The following is a 17,166-nucleotide window of genomic DNA, read 5'->3' as shown; positions in this document are numbered from 1 at the left end:
CGTGCCTGTGCCCCCCAGGCGCGTCCAGGTGGGTTGTGCCCCCCTCGGGGCACCCCTATGGTACTTCTTTGGCCCAAGTTGTTCCTTCTGGTCCAGAAAAATTCTGCAAAATGTTTCGCTGCGTTCGGACTTCATTTGATATTGATTTTCTGCGAAGTAAAAACAAGCAAAAAACAACAACTGACACTAGGCACTATGTTAATAGGTTAGTCCCACAAAATGATATAAAGTTGCTATTAAATGATTGTAAAATATCCAAAAATGATAATATAACAACATGGAACAAGTACACATTATAGATATGTTAGAGACGTATCAAAAAGCTATGAGGATGCTTGCATACAGAGTTCTCGATGATTCATTGGAAGACTATGAACTGCATGGCCGAGTCCACAACCATTGAGTGTTTGTACAAGTTTTGCAGGGCAGTGGTGGCAGTGTTTGGACCGCAATACTTGCGATCACCCAATGCTGAAGACACTATTCAGATCATATCACAGAATGCAATAAGAGGATTTCCTGGGATGCTTGGAAGCATCGTCTGCATGCATTGGAAATGGAAAAACTGTCCATTTGCTTGGTAGGGGATGTGCAAAGGCGCCAAAGACGGTTGCAGTGTGGTACTTAAGGCAGTGGCCACACACGACCTCTGGATTTAGCACTTCTTCTTTGGTATGCCAGGAACTCACAATGATATCAACGTACTGCAGGGCTCCCCGGTCTTTGCCAAGTTTGTTGAAGGTCATTCTCCTCTGATGAACTTCGAGGTCAATGGGAGGTACTACAACAAGGGATACTATCTAGCAGATGGCATCTATCCGAGATGATTCACATTTGTGAAGACTATCTCAAACCCTGTGCCAGGAGGCAAGAACTCCCAATTTGCGAAGTTCAAGAGGCTTGCGGGAAGGATGTTGAACGGGTATTTGGTGTGCTCCAATCTCGATTTGTTGTTGTCCGGTACCTCGCTCAGACCTGGTCGAAAGATCAAATGTGGGAGGTCATAACTTGCTGTGTAATCTTGCACAACATGATCATTGAGAGCGAGCAGGAAGAGCTAGTGTTTGACACTGAACCATATTACAGGCAGGGTCCTCTTGCCCAAGTTGATCACCAGCTACCGGTAACCTGGACTGCCTTTCTTAATATGTGTTAGGAGTTCGAGACCCGCAGATACATCAACAACTACAACAGGATATGGTGAAGCACATATGGAGGCTCAAGGGCAATGCTTAATTCGATGTGTGATGAGACATGAGTTTTTATTTGTTGAACTATATGATTTGTATTGATTTGTTGAACAATTTTATTTGTATTGATTTTCTATAATGAACTATGTGATAAAAAATAACTTTTGTTGAATTTGTGCCCAAGCACATCGAATATGGACCGAATTAGTTCATTTACGTTGATAGTAGATCAATGTGTGTCGAAAATTGGCTGAGAAGTGGGCCAAATTGCGCAAAAATAGGGCGTAATCGATGTCTAAGGTGTGGGGTGGTGATTCGGAAATCGACCATCTCCACCGATTATTTTACTATTGTGTCATAAACAATATTATTTCAAACTCGTAGTGCTGAACGACTGAAGATGCTCTTACCCCTTCTCCGATGGGTTTAACGGAATGCCCAGGCCCGGCCCCGGGAAATTCATTTTCGAAACACATTAAACGGTGGCGGTGGCACGGCCTCACCATCCGCGACACCTCACCCCAAATAAAATCCCCCGCGCCTCTTCCCGCCCCTGCTCCCCGCTCCCCCGCCTCCGCCTCCGCCACCACCACACTATACGCTGCCCCGATGACGCCGTCGCACGCCCCCGCCCCCGCCGCGCCGGCCACCTCCTTCGGCGGCGGGCGGAGGACCGCCACGTTCGCGGGCGCCAGCGTGTTCCTCTCGCGGAAGCTGGTGGCCCCCGAGGTGTTCGACGCCGTGCACGACGCGCTCCGCCTCAACGGCGCCGATGTCCTCCTCTGCGCCGACCCCACCCGCACGGGGCCCCTCGACTACCACGTCATCTCCTCCTCCTCCCACGTACGCCCCCCTTCCCCCGTCCCCGCGCTGCTCGGCGCGACCTCCGCCATCACCGAATCCCTAATTGACCCCTTCCGTTTCCGTCCCTGTCTTCTGCAGGAGAGGTTCGCGGATCTGAAGGACAAAGGCTGCAATCTGCTAGGTAATTCTGTTCGGCGGTGCTAGTGTTAATTTCCTTGTGTAGTTGTAAGCTGTGACTGTGAAATCTATCCAGTGCATAACACCGAAATTAGCTCACGTGCCCGTGAAATTTAACACTAGCTGGCTTGGACGCCTTGCGATTGGGGAGCATGTGTCTAGGATTGTAGAGTTTGTGCATCCTTAATCCATAATAAGCAGACAGTTTACAATGTTTTTACGCTAAGCTAGAACCTGCGGAAGGTGGATTAATCAGTCACTAGTCTGGTTGGTACCTCGATGTTTCAATGTTGCAGTTGTTAGTGTGGTACTTTGCCGTCAGTTACCGAGGACCATGACCCAGAAAAATCTCGAAGCAACCTCTAAAAATTTCTTGTTAAAATTGAAGATAGTTTATTTACTCTATAAGGCTTCGTGTTAATACAGAGCCACAATGTGATGTGTTCCCTAGTAACCTACTAGGGAATATTGGACGGAGGGAGTAGTACACAATGTTGTTTGGTTGGTACCGCGGTCAACCAGGTCGGAGTATTTCCAAAACCATTTTGGGCATTGGTGTTCATTGTAAGACCAGGTTCATTTTTTTTACAGGACCACAATGCATCCTTTCCTGTGCTAAGGAGCATCGTTCCCTACCTAAACAAGGCTATACTTGTTGTCTTGCAATGGATGGGGTTACTATACTCTGTTCAGGCTTCGAGAAAGATCAGAGGGTATGTGTATCACGTATCAGAACTTGTCTTCCTGTTGCAGCTTCATTAGCTAACACATGATGCATGTATCTCAAGTTTGTTTTTGTTCTTCCAGGCCAGGATTGAACAATTAGTGACAGCTATGGGAGGTCTTTTGCAGACTAAAGTGTCCATGGATGTTAACTTCGTAGTTGCAAAGGATGTCTCGGCTGCAAAATATAAAGTAAGTTTCGCTGAAAGTTGTTAATATGGGATGCAAATATTTGTTAATTGCCGTTGCAGTCAGTCTGGTTGGAGAACTTAAATATGCTTACCAAACAGGTAATATGGACTACTAATTTGCTGTGTAGCCCATCTAGTTGTGAAACCTTCGAATTTCAAAACTAGTTCTTTCATAATGTTATCATAGAGATGGCTAATATATCACATACTACATATAAAATATCTCATTTTATGGCTAGGGTTTGAAGCTGCTTAGTGGTGTACTTGGTGGTAGTTTAGTTTATCGATGCTCTTGGTGCTTCCTAAACTGATACTCATTTGAGGTGTCCTTCTGCTGCAAACGTTCTGGTGCCCTACTCCCCTGTTTGGCTTTGTTACTTTCCTTGCACATTTCTCCTTTTGTATCCTCTTAGGTCTTCCAGCCTAAGAACTACTCTGGTTTACTAGTAATCGTGCACGTGCAACGCACGTGTACGTGTCGACCAAATTAAACATAACAATAAAAATTAGCTTCATAAATTATCATGAAATGTGATAATTCACAATTCGTTTAACCAACATGTGGTGTCATTTACAAGAACAGAGTTTGTATCATGTGTGTTGTAGATAAATTACCACTCCCTCCCCCTCCGTCCGAAAATACTTGTCGAAAAAATGGATGTATCTAGACGTATTTTAGTTCTAGATACATCCATTTTTATCCATTTCTCCGACAAGTAGTATTTCCGGACGAAGGGAGTACATAATTAGATTTGGCTAGGGCTACTTTGATTCAAAGGTGTTTTACAAGATTATCGGAGGATATAGATCCATAGATCGTTTGATATTTGAAACTACCACATGTATGACATCATGGGGTCTGATCTTAGTACGATTGGTGGTTCGTTGCTGCCCTGCACTTTGAACTTTTTTCTAAGGAATTGTCTGAACTCTGTTTTGGAGAAAGTTCCTTTACTTATTCCATGGTGTCATACACTCTATGGTGCCAACTATCCAGTCAATTTCAAACGATTGAGAAAAAGCGTGATTCTCATCAGGCTACAGTTTTCAGTTCACTTGTACGTAGTATTTATAGCCTTCATCGTCCCAACTTTATGAGAAGTGGAAGTCTAGAATAAGCTGAAGGAACCCAGGGCTTTCGTCCATTGCTGCAACGACAAAACCATTAGCAAGTTTGAGGTCAGGGTCATCTGGGTCCATTGTATGTAGCAATAAGTTCATAACGCTATAAGAAATGATGGCTAAGTGGTCGGATGATGATTAAGGCTCGATGAGTTTTTTTTTCTAAAGTATTTTTAAAGGTTAAATAAGAGAAATCATTTATCCTATATCCAAGATGTAAACAATATTGCAACTCTAAAGTCTGAATCAACAACATTTAGGTGGGCTCTGATTCGCATTTGGCTAAATGTTTACCCCATAGTTCTTCTCCTTTAGGCGGGCACTAACATTGATTATGTAATTTCCTCAAGATAAAAAATATTATTCAGGAATTTAATATATCATCACTTTTTTTTTGAGCTGTTAGAGCACCCACAGGAGGAAAAGCTTTCAAAATGGTGGGCATTCACCTGTAGTTTTTTTTTCATGCAGATAGGCCTTCCAACTTTCCAAGATTCTTACTCTGGATTAATTAATTACACAACACACAGAAGTAGAGTCATGTTGCTGGTCTATTGAGCATAAAATTAAACTTTGTATAAAGCAGGGTTGTTAAGCCTATTCTCTACAAGATTACCTTCGTAGAACTATTACACACGATCGAATTTTACACAGTACATCGGTGTCTAATTTCAAGCATATTGCAGTACATTTACAGAGTTTTCTTTTAGTGAACATAATGATACCGTTGTTTGGTTTCAAGTGTGGGAGTAACAATGCATATAATCACTCACCTGAGAAGCCATCACCGACAGGCCTACCCATTCACAGCTCAAATTGTGACGGATTGATGAATTGCTTAAATTTGTCAAATTTCCCAGCTCACCTGGGAATAGGGGTGCAGAGCGGCGCCCGATCCACCCCGCTTCATAGTCAAAGTAGACCAAGTCAGTTCTAATCTTCCCATTAGATTTAGTTCAGTTTGAACTAACTTACTGCTTTTGCGGGCTTATGCGGGATGCCCGCTTGCATCCCTACCTGGGAATCCTGAAGGTTAAAGATTATTAAACCATCACAAGTCAAATAGCAGATAAATGGGAAATAAGAAAGTATAGCAACTGAAGTGTTCTTTACCTCTCCACAGTTGCTATGTAGAAGTACATCAGCAGTGATTGCAGCTTCTGGTATATCAAGAAAAATATGACGATCATCAGGTCACAATACATCTAAGGTCATAGAGTTCGAAGAACCTAACTGGGACTTGAGAGAATTCAGTACACTATTATTAGGAGCCAGCAATTCCGTTTCAAAACATAATTGCTATAGATATATGATGCTGAAAATTCCGTTCTTAAAATATCCTTCACATTTAAACTCGACATATCTAGAAAATGAGAGCTTTGGCCTTCTTCTGATAACATGAAAGTAGCAGCTAGCAGCCATGCTGCAACTCCATATTTTAGACGCTTTCAATGAATACACAAGACATGCAAGGACCGCTCACAGTTTCGGCGGCAATGTGAGCAAAGCAAGTCAGCAAGCACATAATGATTTCCAGGCTGAGAAGAGTGTAGATAGACCTGCATAACAAGTAGTTACGACCCTTCACCACTTATCCGCTTCTGAAACAAACCATATACTAAAAGCTGGAATATAGATCATGAAAATGTTGCGATAATTCTGATTTTTGCAGTTGACAGAACACTATTAGTAGAAAGTAAGTAGTATTGTTCTGGGAATTTAGTGAAACGGAAGCGTGATTAGCATATCAAAATACTGTATTAATCGGCTCATTGTATCTGGAAGAATAGGACGGCGACAATGTCTCACGGGGTCATCCATGATCGCAGTGGATGTAAGTCGCTTGGTGGTCGGTGATGAACTGGGGCGAGATGGATGCACCCGATGGACGTTTTGAGCACAGTACTTGACACAATAGCCTTGATCTTTGCGACCCCTCTCCAAAGCTGCCTTTCTATCCTGAAATCTCCCGAAAAAATCAAAATCAAAATCTGAGACAGATGGTAGCCGGTGAGGGGAACTGACCATGTGCTGCTGAAGTAAGCCTCTGCTTTTCATGTTCCGAGAGGTCAAATTTCAGGCTGGTTCTAGTGATACTTATCAGCCTAAAACTATTTGGTCACATATGGACATGAAGTCAAACTGATTGTCCGGGAGCTAAATAGTTCAAACCTTTTCACTGCTATATAGTTCAATAGCTAAAGGGTATGTATCTCTTATACTGTTGTAAAAGTAGTTCTGTGATGGCCTTGTGTTCCTGTTTCTTTCTGAACTATTTGTGCATGGTCAAAGTCGCCAGAGCCAAAGGGGAAAACGAAAAGGGATGAAAATGCAGTCACTTTGAGTGGTACTGACAACAGTCTGGCACATCAAATTCACTGCTTTTTTGGCAAACTAATTCACTACATTGACATAACCACAAAGTACAGAATTTGCAAATATAGATGTTCTACAATTCCGTCACAAAAAACTGCTGAAGGAATCTGTATACGATGTTCCTCATACCTTGGAGGGGAGTACGCCTGGTCGTGGGCGTCGTCAGACTTGGAGCCATAGGAGAGGAGGTCGGAGCAGCGCTCCCTGCCTTGGTTGTGGTGGTCGTGGAGCACGTCCAGATCCTTGCCTTCCTGCAGCTGCCGACGCGCAGATCCCACCATGGGCGAAAGAGACCATCAGCGCCCCGTGCTTGCCGGAGGAGCCCGTCCTCGACCTCCCGGAGCGAGGGGATAGGCGTGCGGGTGCGTGTAGGGGAGGGGTGGCGTAAAAAGACACGAGCTTCCTCCAGCCGCCGTCGCGCTCGTCCTACCGAGGCGCTGACTGCTCTCTCCTGGGTCACCCGCTTCCTCTCGATCTCGATCTACCAAACCCCACGTCGTAGTGGCAGCGGTGAAGTTCGGCAATAGGGGTGGGGAGGGAGGCGATGAGGCCTGGTGAGGACGGGGAGGGAGTCGTGGGGGCGGCTAGCAGGAACAACGTCCGTTCGGGCGCAGGCGTGCAGGTAGCAGTTTTTTTCAGGGGGGGGTAGGGTAAACGTGGAGTGGCTAAACACCTGTTCTAGACCAAACGTGTTTTAGTGACTAATCTGAACCATAGGGGTGTGATTAGATGGATAGGATTAAGTTTTGGGTCTCCGCACTTTGTGCTTTTATAGGGGTAGTAGATTAAGAGGAACCTGAGGCAAACTGTATATTATTTTTTGTGCAAGTAATCCCAGTTTTCATAATAAAATTGAAAACTATAAACTGGCGAACCCAAAGTTCATCTTCTAGGTAGCCCACATCAGAGAATGCTGAAAATACAGAGGTATCAACCCAATGCAGGGGGTACAATTTAGTTTGATCCACACATGAGTCGCAGTGCATCTTGCAAATTGCAACAGAAGCATGTGAGAATTACAATAGGAAATTAGCAAGAGTGTATGAGACATAACATGAAAATAGTCAGAATCTCAAGTCAACCATCTTTCCATGTAGTCGTCTTCAGTCTTTTCTGCTACACCCCTCAGCTTTGTACATTTCCTTTATGGATCTAAAATTCTCTGTTCACACATGTTCTTTCATCTCCTCCGTTTGAGTCTCTAAGGATTCCTTTGATGATTTCTTTTGTATGTATTTGTAGCATGTGTGATCACTAGTTTGGAGCTGCTTTTGCAGCCGAATGTATTTAGTTCAAAAAATTTCAACGTTTTATGGGACATTTATTTGATTGCTAGAAAAAAGAGGTTATTAAGATTACCAAAATTATAAACTGAAATCACAGATTATATGCTGCTACCATGCCAAACTAAGCCGTAAATCTGATGGAGCCCATTTTATTTGATCTCCAGCTCGCCACAAGCCTACAACCTAAACAAAATGTGTTTCTAGGCTGTTGGCATTTTATCATCTGTGTTGCAAATCGTAGATGAAAATACTATTTGTTTTAACTGCTTATTTTGTGGTCGTCATTCTCAATGCTTAGCAGAGCTGTTTCGTTCAACTCGTTAGGGCTGTTCGTAATGTTTAGCTGTTTGCTCTTTTCATGCCAGGTTTGTATAGCTTCCCTATTATAAGTTCACCTATAGGGTTTCTTTATGTTTGGAGGCACTTTTGCTGTAAAGCTGGCAACATTAGTTACTGGTTTCTGTTACCTTCTTTAACCTTAGTCTGGAAGCAAGAATTGTTTTGTGGTGTCATGTCGTTCGAGGGTCGATACTGTTGGGCTGACTAACGGGGACGTGCTTCAATGTTTTTGTGTACTGCAGTGGGCCGTGAATAGCCTGAAGAAGCCTATTGTCAATATGAACTGGTTGGAGCAATGCTGGATCGAACATCGTGTTGTGCCTCATGAACCTTACAGGATTCTTCCTTTTACTGGGTTGAATATATGCATCACAAAACTAGATGCAGGTTGGTGCCTAACAAACCTTGAATGATTCATTGTTAATTCTTTTACTTAGTTGAACCATTGAATAGATATGTCACCAAACTAGATGCAGGTATTTAGACCCGGCGATGGAAGGCTGGAAGCAACTTTGACCTTCTTTCAACCAATATATACTTTTATTTTGCATCTCTATTAAAAAAATTGTAGTTGTTAACTGTGGGAACAATTTTACCAAATGAAATATGATAACGAATATTGATTTGGCCAAGCTGCTTAGACCGGCAGCAGATGTTACCAATAGTTGCAGAAAATTGGTCGATGGTGGCAGTACTTGAGATCCCTGACCATGAAAATTGGGTGGATTTTCTGAATTAGCCCAATCTTGTCCTAGCTGCTCTGTGTTTTCTTTCACTCTTTATGCACTTTCCGAAATCACTTATCAGCCGTGAATTGGCAATTTTTCAATTTTGACTTGGAACTGAATCAAACCAGACAGTTTACAGGTGGTTCTTGTGCAATTTTTGGCAGATATATGACTGCGTTAGGTGCTTGAAATTTTGCCGCAGCAATTACACTGAAAACCAACCAGAATCTGCTAACTAGCTAGTATGAACTGGTCCTGGTTTTGGTAAATGAACTGCTCGACAGTCAGCATAGCAATGTGAAAAAAAAATCTGTGGCATTTAAGAAGAAGTTACCACTAGTATCTCTTCGCCACTACATCTGGCAATATATGCTTTATCCTGTTGGATGTTTGTTTACTTCATTTGTCTTACCCCATTTTCTTTTGTTTAATCAGATAAACGGAAGGAGTTGATGGAAATAATAGAGCAGAATGGTGGCCAGTATTCAGCAAATCTTACAAAAAAGTGCACTCATTTAGTTGCAAATATATCCTTTTGGTGTTTTCTGCTTTTGCTCACAGTTTAAGATTTCATCTGATCAAATTGACAAATTATTTTCACTGGCTTCTTTCCTTTTTGAATTTTAGTGGAATAGGTCTTGAGATACCTCCTTGTTAATTGACCAGTGGTGTGATCCTCCACCCGTATTTGTTTCACACACCGCTATAAAACAGCGAATAGAGCAGAAAGGGGATGTTACTCCAATTAATTTCAATGCTGCTCATGTCTCACTTTAAGCAGTTAAGCTCTGCATTAAAAGATTTGGTGCTTTGGTCTGCCACATGTAAGCATGTAAAGATGTCCCAATGACGATTTACGAGTGAGGCACCTGTGAGAGTTGTCGACACATCGGCAGAAATGTGACTAAATTTCAGAATTAGCGGTATGTCTGGGCACTCGACAGCAAAATCATACACCAATTTAGTTTGTAGGAGGTATATGCACACATACTCTCATACAGGAATGCAAGCGTACTCAGATAACAGGCTAGAAAGGTCAGTTCTGAATTCCTTAAGGCATGTTGTATTTATTCCAACGATGAAACACTGATATGAAACATCAGGCTATCAGAGTTAATTTTTTGCTTTATAGTTGGTTGAGCATGTTGTCTCACATTCGATAAATGTTCTCCAATTCCCGTACAACTTTCTCAAAAATAGCGCACTGGTTTGCTACATGTATCTCTCTTATTTATCAAGAAATCGAATCTTGAGGGAACTTTTCTTAACATGTTATTACGAACCTGGCGGTGACAAGTATCTTGTAGCTAAAAAATGGGGTAATATTCACATTGTGGATCGGAGATGGGTTGACCAATCTGTTGCTCGAAGAGGTAATAATCAAGATGCATGGGCGTTTCGTTGACTTTGATGCTGATATTGTCTTGTTTCTCCAATAGAAATGAGCTAGTAAGGTTAAAAACTAACCTCATGTTTTTTTGTTGGGAACACAGCTTATCTAGATGAAAGTGCCTATGTCATTGGCCAGAATTCTTTTAATTATAATGGCATAAAGGGTTCCCTTAAAGAGCAACGGAACCCAGAGATGAGTGGTGCAAGTTTTCAATCTGTTCCAGCAGTATCAGTTGATGATTCAGTATCAATGTCACAGTATGTGCCAGTTTCTTCTGGTTATGCTTCAACGATCTGTACCACTGATATTGTCGGTGCACCTTGTGTACAAGAGACAAACGAGATGCCGGTTGAGAGTCATGTAGCTGAGGATTCAGAGGCTGAAGATGACGATCTGTACTTATCAAATTGCAGAATTTCTCTTGTGGGTTTTGAGGAGAAAGAATTGTCAAGGTTAGTCATGATGATACGTAATGGTGGTGGATCCCGGCATGTTATGTTGAGTGAGAGGCTTACTCATATTATTCTAGGTGCACCTTCAGAGGAGTAAGTTCATGTCACCGTTTCTTCTGCATATACTAAGTTCTGTATTAACTGGTTGCAATTACAGTTAATGATGCTTATTTGCCTTAGCAGAGAAAAAAAAGAGGTAAGACGCCTTGCTGCTTGGGGTGTGATAAATGTGGTAAAGGCAAAATGGTTAGAAGACTGCAATAAAATAAAAACGGAAGTCAAAGTATCCACAGCTCATTTGGCCAGCGAGTTACTCTCGAAAGGTACGGAAGCATCAGATTTAGTTGTATTTCAGATTGTTGAATGGGTCACCAAAAAACATGTTGTCCTGGCTGACTTTGTTTTATATTCATTTTCTATCTTCTGAACTCAGAATTTCCGTTTGTGGGTATGGAAAAATCTGCTGCTACACGTGAAACAAAGGCAGCCAAAAGTTCACATGGAATATTCCATGTTCCAACTGTCAGTGATTCACATGATAAGCAGCTCGCAAAAGATCCGTCATCTGAAAGAAAACCAGCCAAGGGCAAACATGAAAACATGAATAATGCCCGAGCAGCAACTAGGTCTGCAAAATCAAGCCAACAAAATGGATTGACCAGTACTGGCAAAGCAACTTCTGCAGCAAATTCACAGCGTAGCACTTCCTCAAATATTTTCGAAGGGAGAACATTTTGTTTCTCAAATTCATTTTCTCATGACCGGGTATGCTATGGTGTAATTATTTTAATCTGTTTTACCAGTATCACTTCTTGATTAGCGCTGTCAATTTTTCCACTTGGGTTCAACCTTTACTAGATCATACTATTACTGGGACAAGCAGACCAACAGTAAATTATGCTGTTATCACTTTATAATATTAGAGGCTCATCCATCAACTTGTGAAGACATTGCTTTTCAGTGAAGTTGCTAGGTGTAGTACACCAGAGTTAAAAAATGCCTAATCATATTCATGGATGCAGTGCCTTTGTTTTTCACCATTTGCCTTGTTTGCCACTTTATTTGCTTTCCTGTTGATGAAGTGCCTATGTCCATCTTAATCAGAGACCGGAGGTTATCGATTGGGTCAGAAAAGGGGGAGGCACTATGGTCGTGGATGATGCACAAGCAACTGGTGTGGATTTCATAATTGAGTGCCATGGACAGAACAGCATGCAATGTGACTATTCTCATTCGACCGTTGTTTCAACTCAATGGATAGCCTCATGTATTGAGGTGCATGTTTATGTTCTCATGGTTGCTTCTTTATTCTGTATTCAAGAAGCAGATGGTCCATCATACCCTGCACTTCTACTTGCAAATTTCTATAAGCTTCCAGTTCTTACATACAAATTCTTGTACAGGTGGGCCACTTGCAAGATGTTGGAAGTCATCCTATCTTCTCTCCTTTGCGGTGTCGCATCCCATTGCCAGGGTTTGAAGACTTCCGTTTCTGTGTTTCACAGTATGATGAGAAAGATAGAGTTCTGCTTAAGAACCTCTGTCTTACTCTAGGAGCTAAATTCACAGAGAAAGCATCAAAAAGAGTGAGCCATCTTATCTGTAAATTTGCGAGCGGTCCAAAGTACGAGGCATACCATAATAAGAGAATTCCAACAATTACCATAGAGTGGCTCTTCGAATGTGTGAGACAGGTATCCTTTTTTCATGCATAGTTTTGAGCATAACCAAATTTTGCCTGCCAATTATTTTCTTATTTATGATAGATAGGTTGCATGGGATTGATTAACAGCACAACAAATTGTCATCGCAGGACACCATTATGCCTTACGACCAGTTTCAGCCGAAACCACCTACTTCTCAGGACAAGGATGCCGGTATGTGCATTGTTAGTCAATTTCCGACACAAGCCGCCAATACGACCTCTAAATTTGATTGCCCTGAGCCACTTAGTGAACCTCAAGTACCAAGAAGCAGTTCAAAACACAGCTCAGGTAATTGTCATTGCACAATTTGTGAATATTTTCTTGTCACGAGACTCACCATGATAGCTTGGCAGGCTCCTCTATTAGTGAGGAGAAAATTGCTTCTTCTGTTAGCAAAAGAAGACGATCCGAAACAGCCAAGGCTAATGATACATCTACAAATATTGGACGAACGGAGAAACATTCGGACAGCAGCTCTGCTCTGGGTGTTGCAGACTCCATAAAGGACTTTGAGGACCTACTGGTTCAGTCATCCAGGGTATGTGGTTCATGTACTTTACTATTTGCACAGCATGCCATGTTTATAGGAATTTGAATATAAGTGGCAACTTCACACCTTTTTTAACGGCCAATGCAGGATCCTGCACTTGATGCTTCTGTTGTAGGTCAAGACGAGGAACCTCAACCTGTGCCAGATAATGCTTTCACTTCCCTATACAATGACATGAAAACCCGCTCAAATAACTGGTAATTGTTATGAGTATACATCGGAAACGTATTCTGTCTTATCACTCGCCTGCACATTCAAATAATTCCTTTTTACCATGTGTTCCCTTCAGGCCACAGAAGCAACACATGCCCCCTGGCAAGAATGTCAAGAGCCCAGACTCCACCCGGGCCCCTGTCCCAACTCCCTATCTACCTTTCAGCGAAACGCAGACAGATTCTCAGGTGCGCATTGTACCGTACAACCAACACTTTCCCCCTTGGCAGGTCACAACTGGCATGACCGCTCAGGTCATGTAACCTCTGGTTTGTCATGCAGATCATCGGGTACGAAGAAGATTTGACTGGCATGCAGAAGATCATTGACAGAGTTAGTTCTCAAAAAAAGACCATCGACAGTTCAGGCACCGACAGTTCAGTCATGGGGCATCAATGGGACTCCCTCAAATGAAACGGCATGTCTTGAGTTAGAGACAAAGCTGGTCATCTATCTAATTGCAGCGAGATCTGCTGCCCGATGATTCTGACACAGGAGGTCAAAAGAAACATTGAATCTCCTTTCCCTGCCTCGTTGTCCTCAAGATGGATGTAGGAGCATGAACTCTGGAGGTTGTTCCTACGCAGGAGACATCTTGTGCTGGTGGCACAACAAACAGCAGAAGATTATCATGGGATGTAGTATATGTCTGTCGCAATTTTGTAGAGAGACTCATGACTGTTGTGCTTCCTTTTCCCGAGAAGACGGTCTGAGACTCTGGCCTGTGGTGTTTGCTGTATCGGCAGTTTTCTTGATTAGTGTGGTTTTGTACTGACTTGATGCTGGATTACCGAGCATCTGAACATGCCCATACAGATGTGGCAATGTAATATATGCTGATTAGATGATTGTATAGTTGTGTCCGTCTTTTTCTTGAGATGGTTGAGTCCTCCTTTTGCTAGATATGGTTCAAGTCCTCCTTCCTGTTTGTTTTGTCCTGCTTTGTAGATATCACACGTGCTTGGTTCATGTGAGCACATTAACATATGATTTTGCAAAATTATAGGTGCGCCAGGCAGGAACAAAGTTACGGTAAAATGTTATAGGCTGAATGTATCTTTGTTGATGCCTTATTTTATTTCATCACTGGGTCATAATACAGCCATGCATATTTTAGTACTCCCTCTGATCCAAATTAATTGACGTAGCCTCTATCCAATGTCCATTGCGCTTTTCGAGCCGTGGTTGCCCATGTTGGTTAAGTTTATGGTCAAACTTAAATCTCTAAAAACATGGATGCATTACATTATGGAATGAAGGAAGTATATTACTCCGGTGATGCCAGGCTTTTCACAAAATTAACAGAATCTTGGCACGAAACCGACTCATTCACATTAGCCAGCAATAGCCAACATGCCATGCAACAAAGGGATAGAATGGATGCGAAGTGTTCACTGGCTAGAAATATCTTTGGGCCTCGCGGGAGAGTTGTGCTTGACTTGCTCGTCGTTGAGTTGGATGCATTCGCGGGCGTCCAACCTGATCGATATGGGGCCTGCCTGCCTACTCGGTAGAAACCCGGACGTCGTCGCCGGCGGCGGCAGCGCTAAGGACGGAAATGGACCGAGGAAGCATGTAACAAGAACACGGACATCGTCACTAAGCGAATGCCTGTAGCGCCCCTTCCTACGATATGAAGAGTTTTTCTTTAAAACGGAGGCAAAAGCTTTGCCTCATCTCATTAAAAAGAAGGGGAATAACAGAGTAACAAAGGTCTTATGAGGGTCATTACTCCTCCACAATGAAAATTTAGCCTACTCTCGCGGCATCAAAGAACCCAAGTGCCTAGCCCTAGCGATGATCCAGTTCTTCGCCTCTGCCTTAATGCCTTCGACCACCACAGATGGCAGCCTACAAGTTTGCTGAAAAACTCTTGTGTTTCTCTCTTTTCAGACCTCCCAAGAAACAAGGATGATAAGAGAAGACACCGCTTTCTTCCTATGACCACGAGTGAGAACCACCGAAGTCCACCACTCGCTGACCGAGGGTATACCGGTCCATGCCGCTACATCCAACTCCGGCGCGTCCACCCAAGCTCTAACCGCATTCCAAATTCGAGTGGAGTACCTACATTTGAAGAGGAGATGCGCCGCGGTCTCCGGTTCCCTCTTGCAAAGCTGGCATAAGTTGCAGTTTGGCCAACCCCTCCGCTGAAGACGATCGGCGGTCCAGACCCTATCCTTGATAACAAGCATTTGCACTTAGGTGGTGCCCAACTATCCCACATCATCTTGGGCATGGGTGAGATGATAGAGCCCTCGAACTGGGCCTTGTAAGCCGAGGCCGCTGAGTAGTGCCAGTTGGCGGTGAGGTTCCATCTGATATCATCGGCAATGTTGTCATGCAAGTGCACCTCTTGAATCTTCTCCCAGAGGCCGCAAAATTGCTCGATGTGCTCCATCGAGAGGCCTCCCAAAAGGTTGATCCACCGGATCCAATTGTTTTCAAGCAAGGCCTCCTTTACAGATTTGTTCTTGTTGGCAGAGATCTCGAAGACCATAGGTGCGAGATCTTTGGGCTTCTTTCCATTGAGCCACGGGGAATGCCAAAATCGGACCTTCCGACCATCCCCCACAGTGATGGTCGTCGCAGCGTAGAAGAGGGCTCTGTCAGCGGAGTCACAAGGGTTTCCGTACCCCACCCACGCCCAATGTGGCTCCTTCCACTCATACCAAAGCCAACGAAGCCGCAGTGCCCGAGCATACATGCGGAAGTCAAGGATACCGAGACCACCAAGACGCTTAGGCCTGCAAACCAGCCGCCAACTGACCTTGCACTGTCCTCCAGACACTTTGTCCGAGCCCGACCAAAGGAAGGCTCTCTCGATGCCCACAAAGGCGGAGATTGTTCCCTCCGGCAGCTTCAAGGCCGTGGCATGGAAGGTGGCAATGGAAGAGAGCACCGACTTGACTAACTCAGACCTGCCCACCGTGGTGATGAGGCGACCCTGCCATGGCACTAGCTTACCAGCTGCCTTATCCACGAGGTGCTGCAGGCCGATCTTCCTTAATCGATGGATCAAGAGGGGTAGGCCGAGATAGCGCATGGGGAAGTTGGAGCGAGCTGCAGGGAAGCACTGTAGGACATCGTCAAGGTCGATTCCGGAGCATCGAATTGGAGCCACCATGGTTTTTCCTAGATTCGTCACGAGGCCGGTTACGTCCCCGAAGCCTTCAAGGAGGGTAGTAAGCTGCTGGATATCTTCCTTGAAAGGGGCAACAAAGATTGCAGCATCGTCATCATATAAGGAGGTGCGCATGCAAATAGCTCTCCCCCCGACCTGGTGTAGCTTGCCCTGCCTCGTGGCGGTGTCAAGGATGCTCTGAATAGGGTCGATTGCCAGGACGAAAAGCAACGGCGAGAGCGAGCCACCCTGGCGGAGACCCTTCTCATGCCAGATAGGCTCACCCGGAACACCATTAAGCTGGACTCTGGAGGATGACGTGTGAAGAAGAGCGGCCAACATATCTCTGAAACGTGTCGGGAAGCTGCGGCGGCGCAAAAGCTCCAACAAGTAGTCCCACCGCACAGAGTTGAAGGCTTTTCTGATGTCCAACTTAAACAGGAGCGTAGGCTTCTTGAGACGGTGCATCCTTCTCGCCATGTTGCGCACATACATAAAATTATCATGGATGCTTCTAGATTTGATGAAAGCAGTCCGGGAGCAGGAGATGAGCGTATGCATGAAAGGGGCAAGTCGGGAAGCCATCATCTTTGCCATAATCTTTGCCACAGCATGAATGAGGCTAATTGGCCTAAAATCTGAGTTGCATTCCGCCCCATCCTTTTTTGGGATGAGCACAATGTTTGCCGTGTTGACCCACTGGAAGTGCTCTGTTCGAAGGTTTGAGAAACCATTTACTACGGCCATGAGGTCTGCCTTGATTGTTTCCCAACAGGTCTTGAAAAAGGCGCC

At 44.0% G+C, this 17,166-nt stretch overlaps 1 protein-coding gene across 1 annotated transcript; it reads left to right on the top strand.

Moving 5' to 3' along the window:
• Positions 1 to 1,688: 1,688 nt before the first annotated feature.
• MEI1 (transcription coactivator) lies at positions 1,689 to 14,127 on the top strand. The gene is made up of 17 exons (XM_048713966.2): positions 1,689 to 2,033; positions 2,133 to 2,175; positions 2,763 to 2,884; positions 2,979 to 3,086; positions 8,451 to 8,595; positions 9,372 to 9,463; positions 10,216 to 10,309; positions 10,430 to 10,874; positions 10,965 to 11,104; positions 11,215 to 11,546; positions 11,886 to 12,056; positions 12,185 to 12,475; positions 12,595 to 12,775; positions 12,841 to 13,025; positions 13,125 to 13,234; positions 13,327 to 13,438; positions 13,533 to 14,127. Exons 1-17 carry the CDS (start codon positions 1,800 to 1,802, stop codon positions 13,662 to 13,664), a joined length of 2,937 nt encoding a protein of 978 aa, XP_048569923.2. The 5' UTR covers positions 1,689 to 1,799; the 3' UTR covers positions 13,665 to 14,127.
• The last annotated feature ends 3,039 nt before the right edge of the window (positions 14,128 to 17,166 follow it).

Source organism: Triticum urartu, chromosome 4A, assembly GCF_056163025.1.
Source record: "Triticum urartu cultivar PI428250 chromosome 4A, HENAU_Tu73, whole genome shotgun sequence".
Taxonomy (NCBI): domain Eukaryota; kingdom Viridiplantae; phylum Streptophyta; class Magnoliopsida; order Poales; family Poaceae; genus Triticum; species Triticum urartu.
The sequence above is the reverse complement of the archived record's forward strand: the minus strand, read 5'-3'. Positions and strand labels throughout refer to the sequence as shown.

Bases quoted from the DNA above. Each gene is read 5' to 3' on its own strand.
- MEI1 (XM_048713966.2), top strand. From the start codon at position 1,800: ATGACGCCGTCGCACGCCCCCGCCCCCGCCGCGCCGGCCACCTCCTTC. The intron at 9,464-10,215 runs ATATCCTTTTGG...ACATGTTATTAC, and splicing joins GCACTCATTTAGTTGCAAAT to GAACCTGGCGGTGACAAGTA. The intron at 11,547-11,885 runs GTATGCTATGGT...CATCTTAATCAG, and splicing joins ATTCATTTTCTCATGACCGG to AGACCGGAGGTTATCGATTG.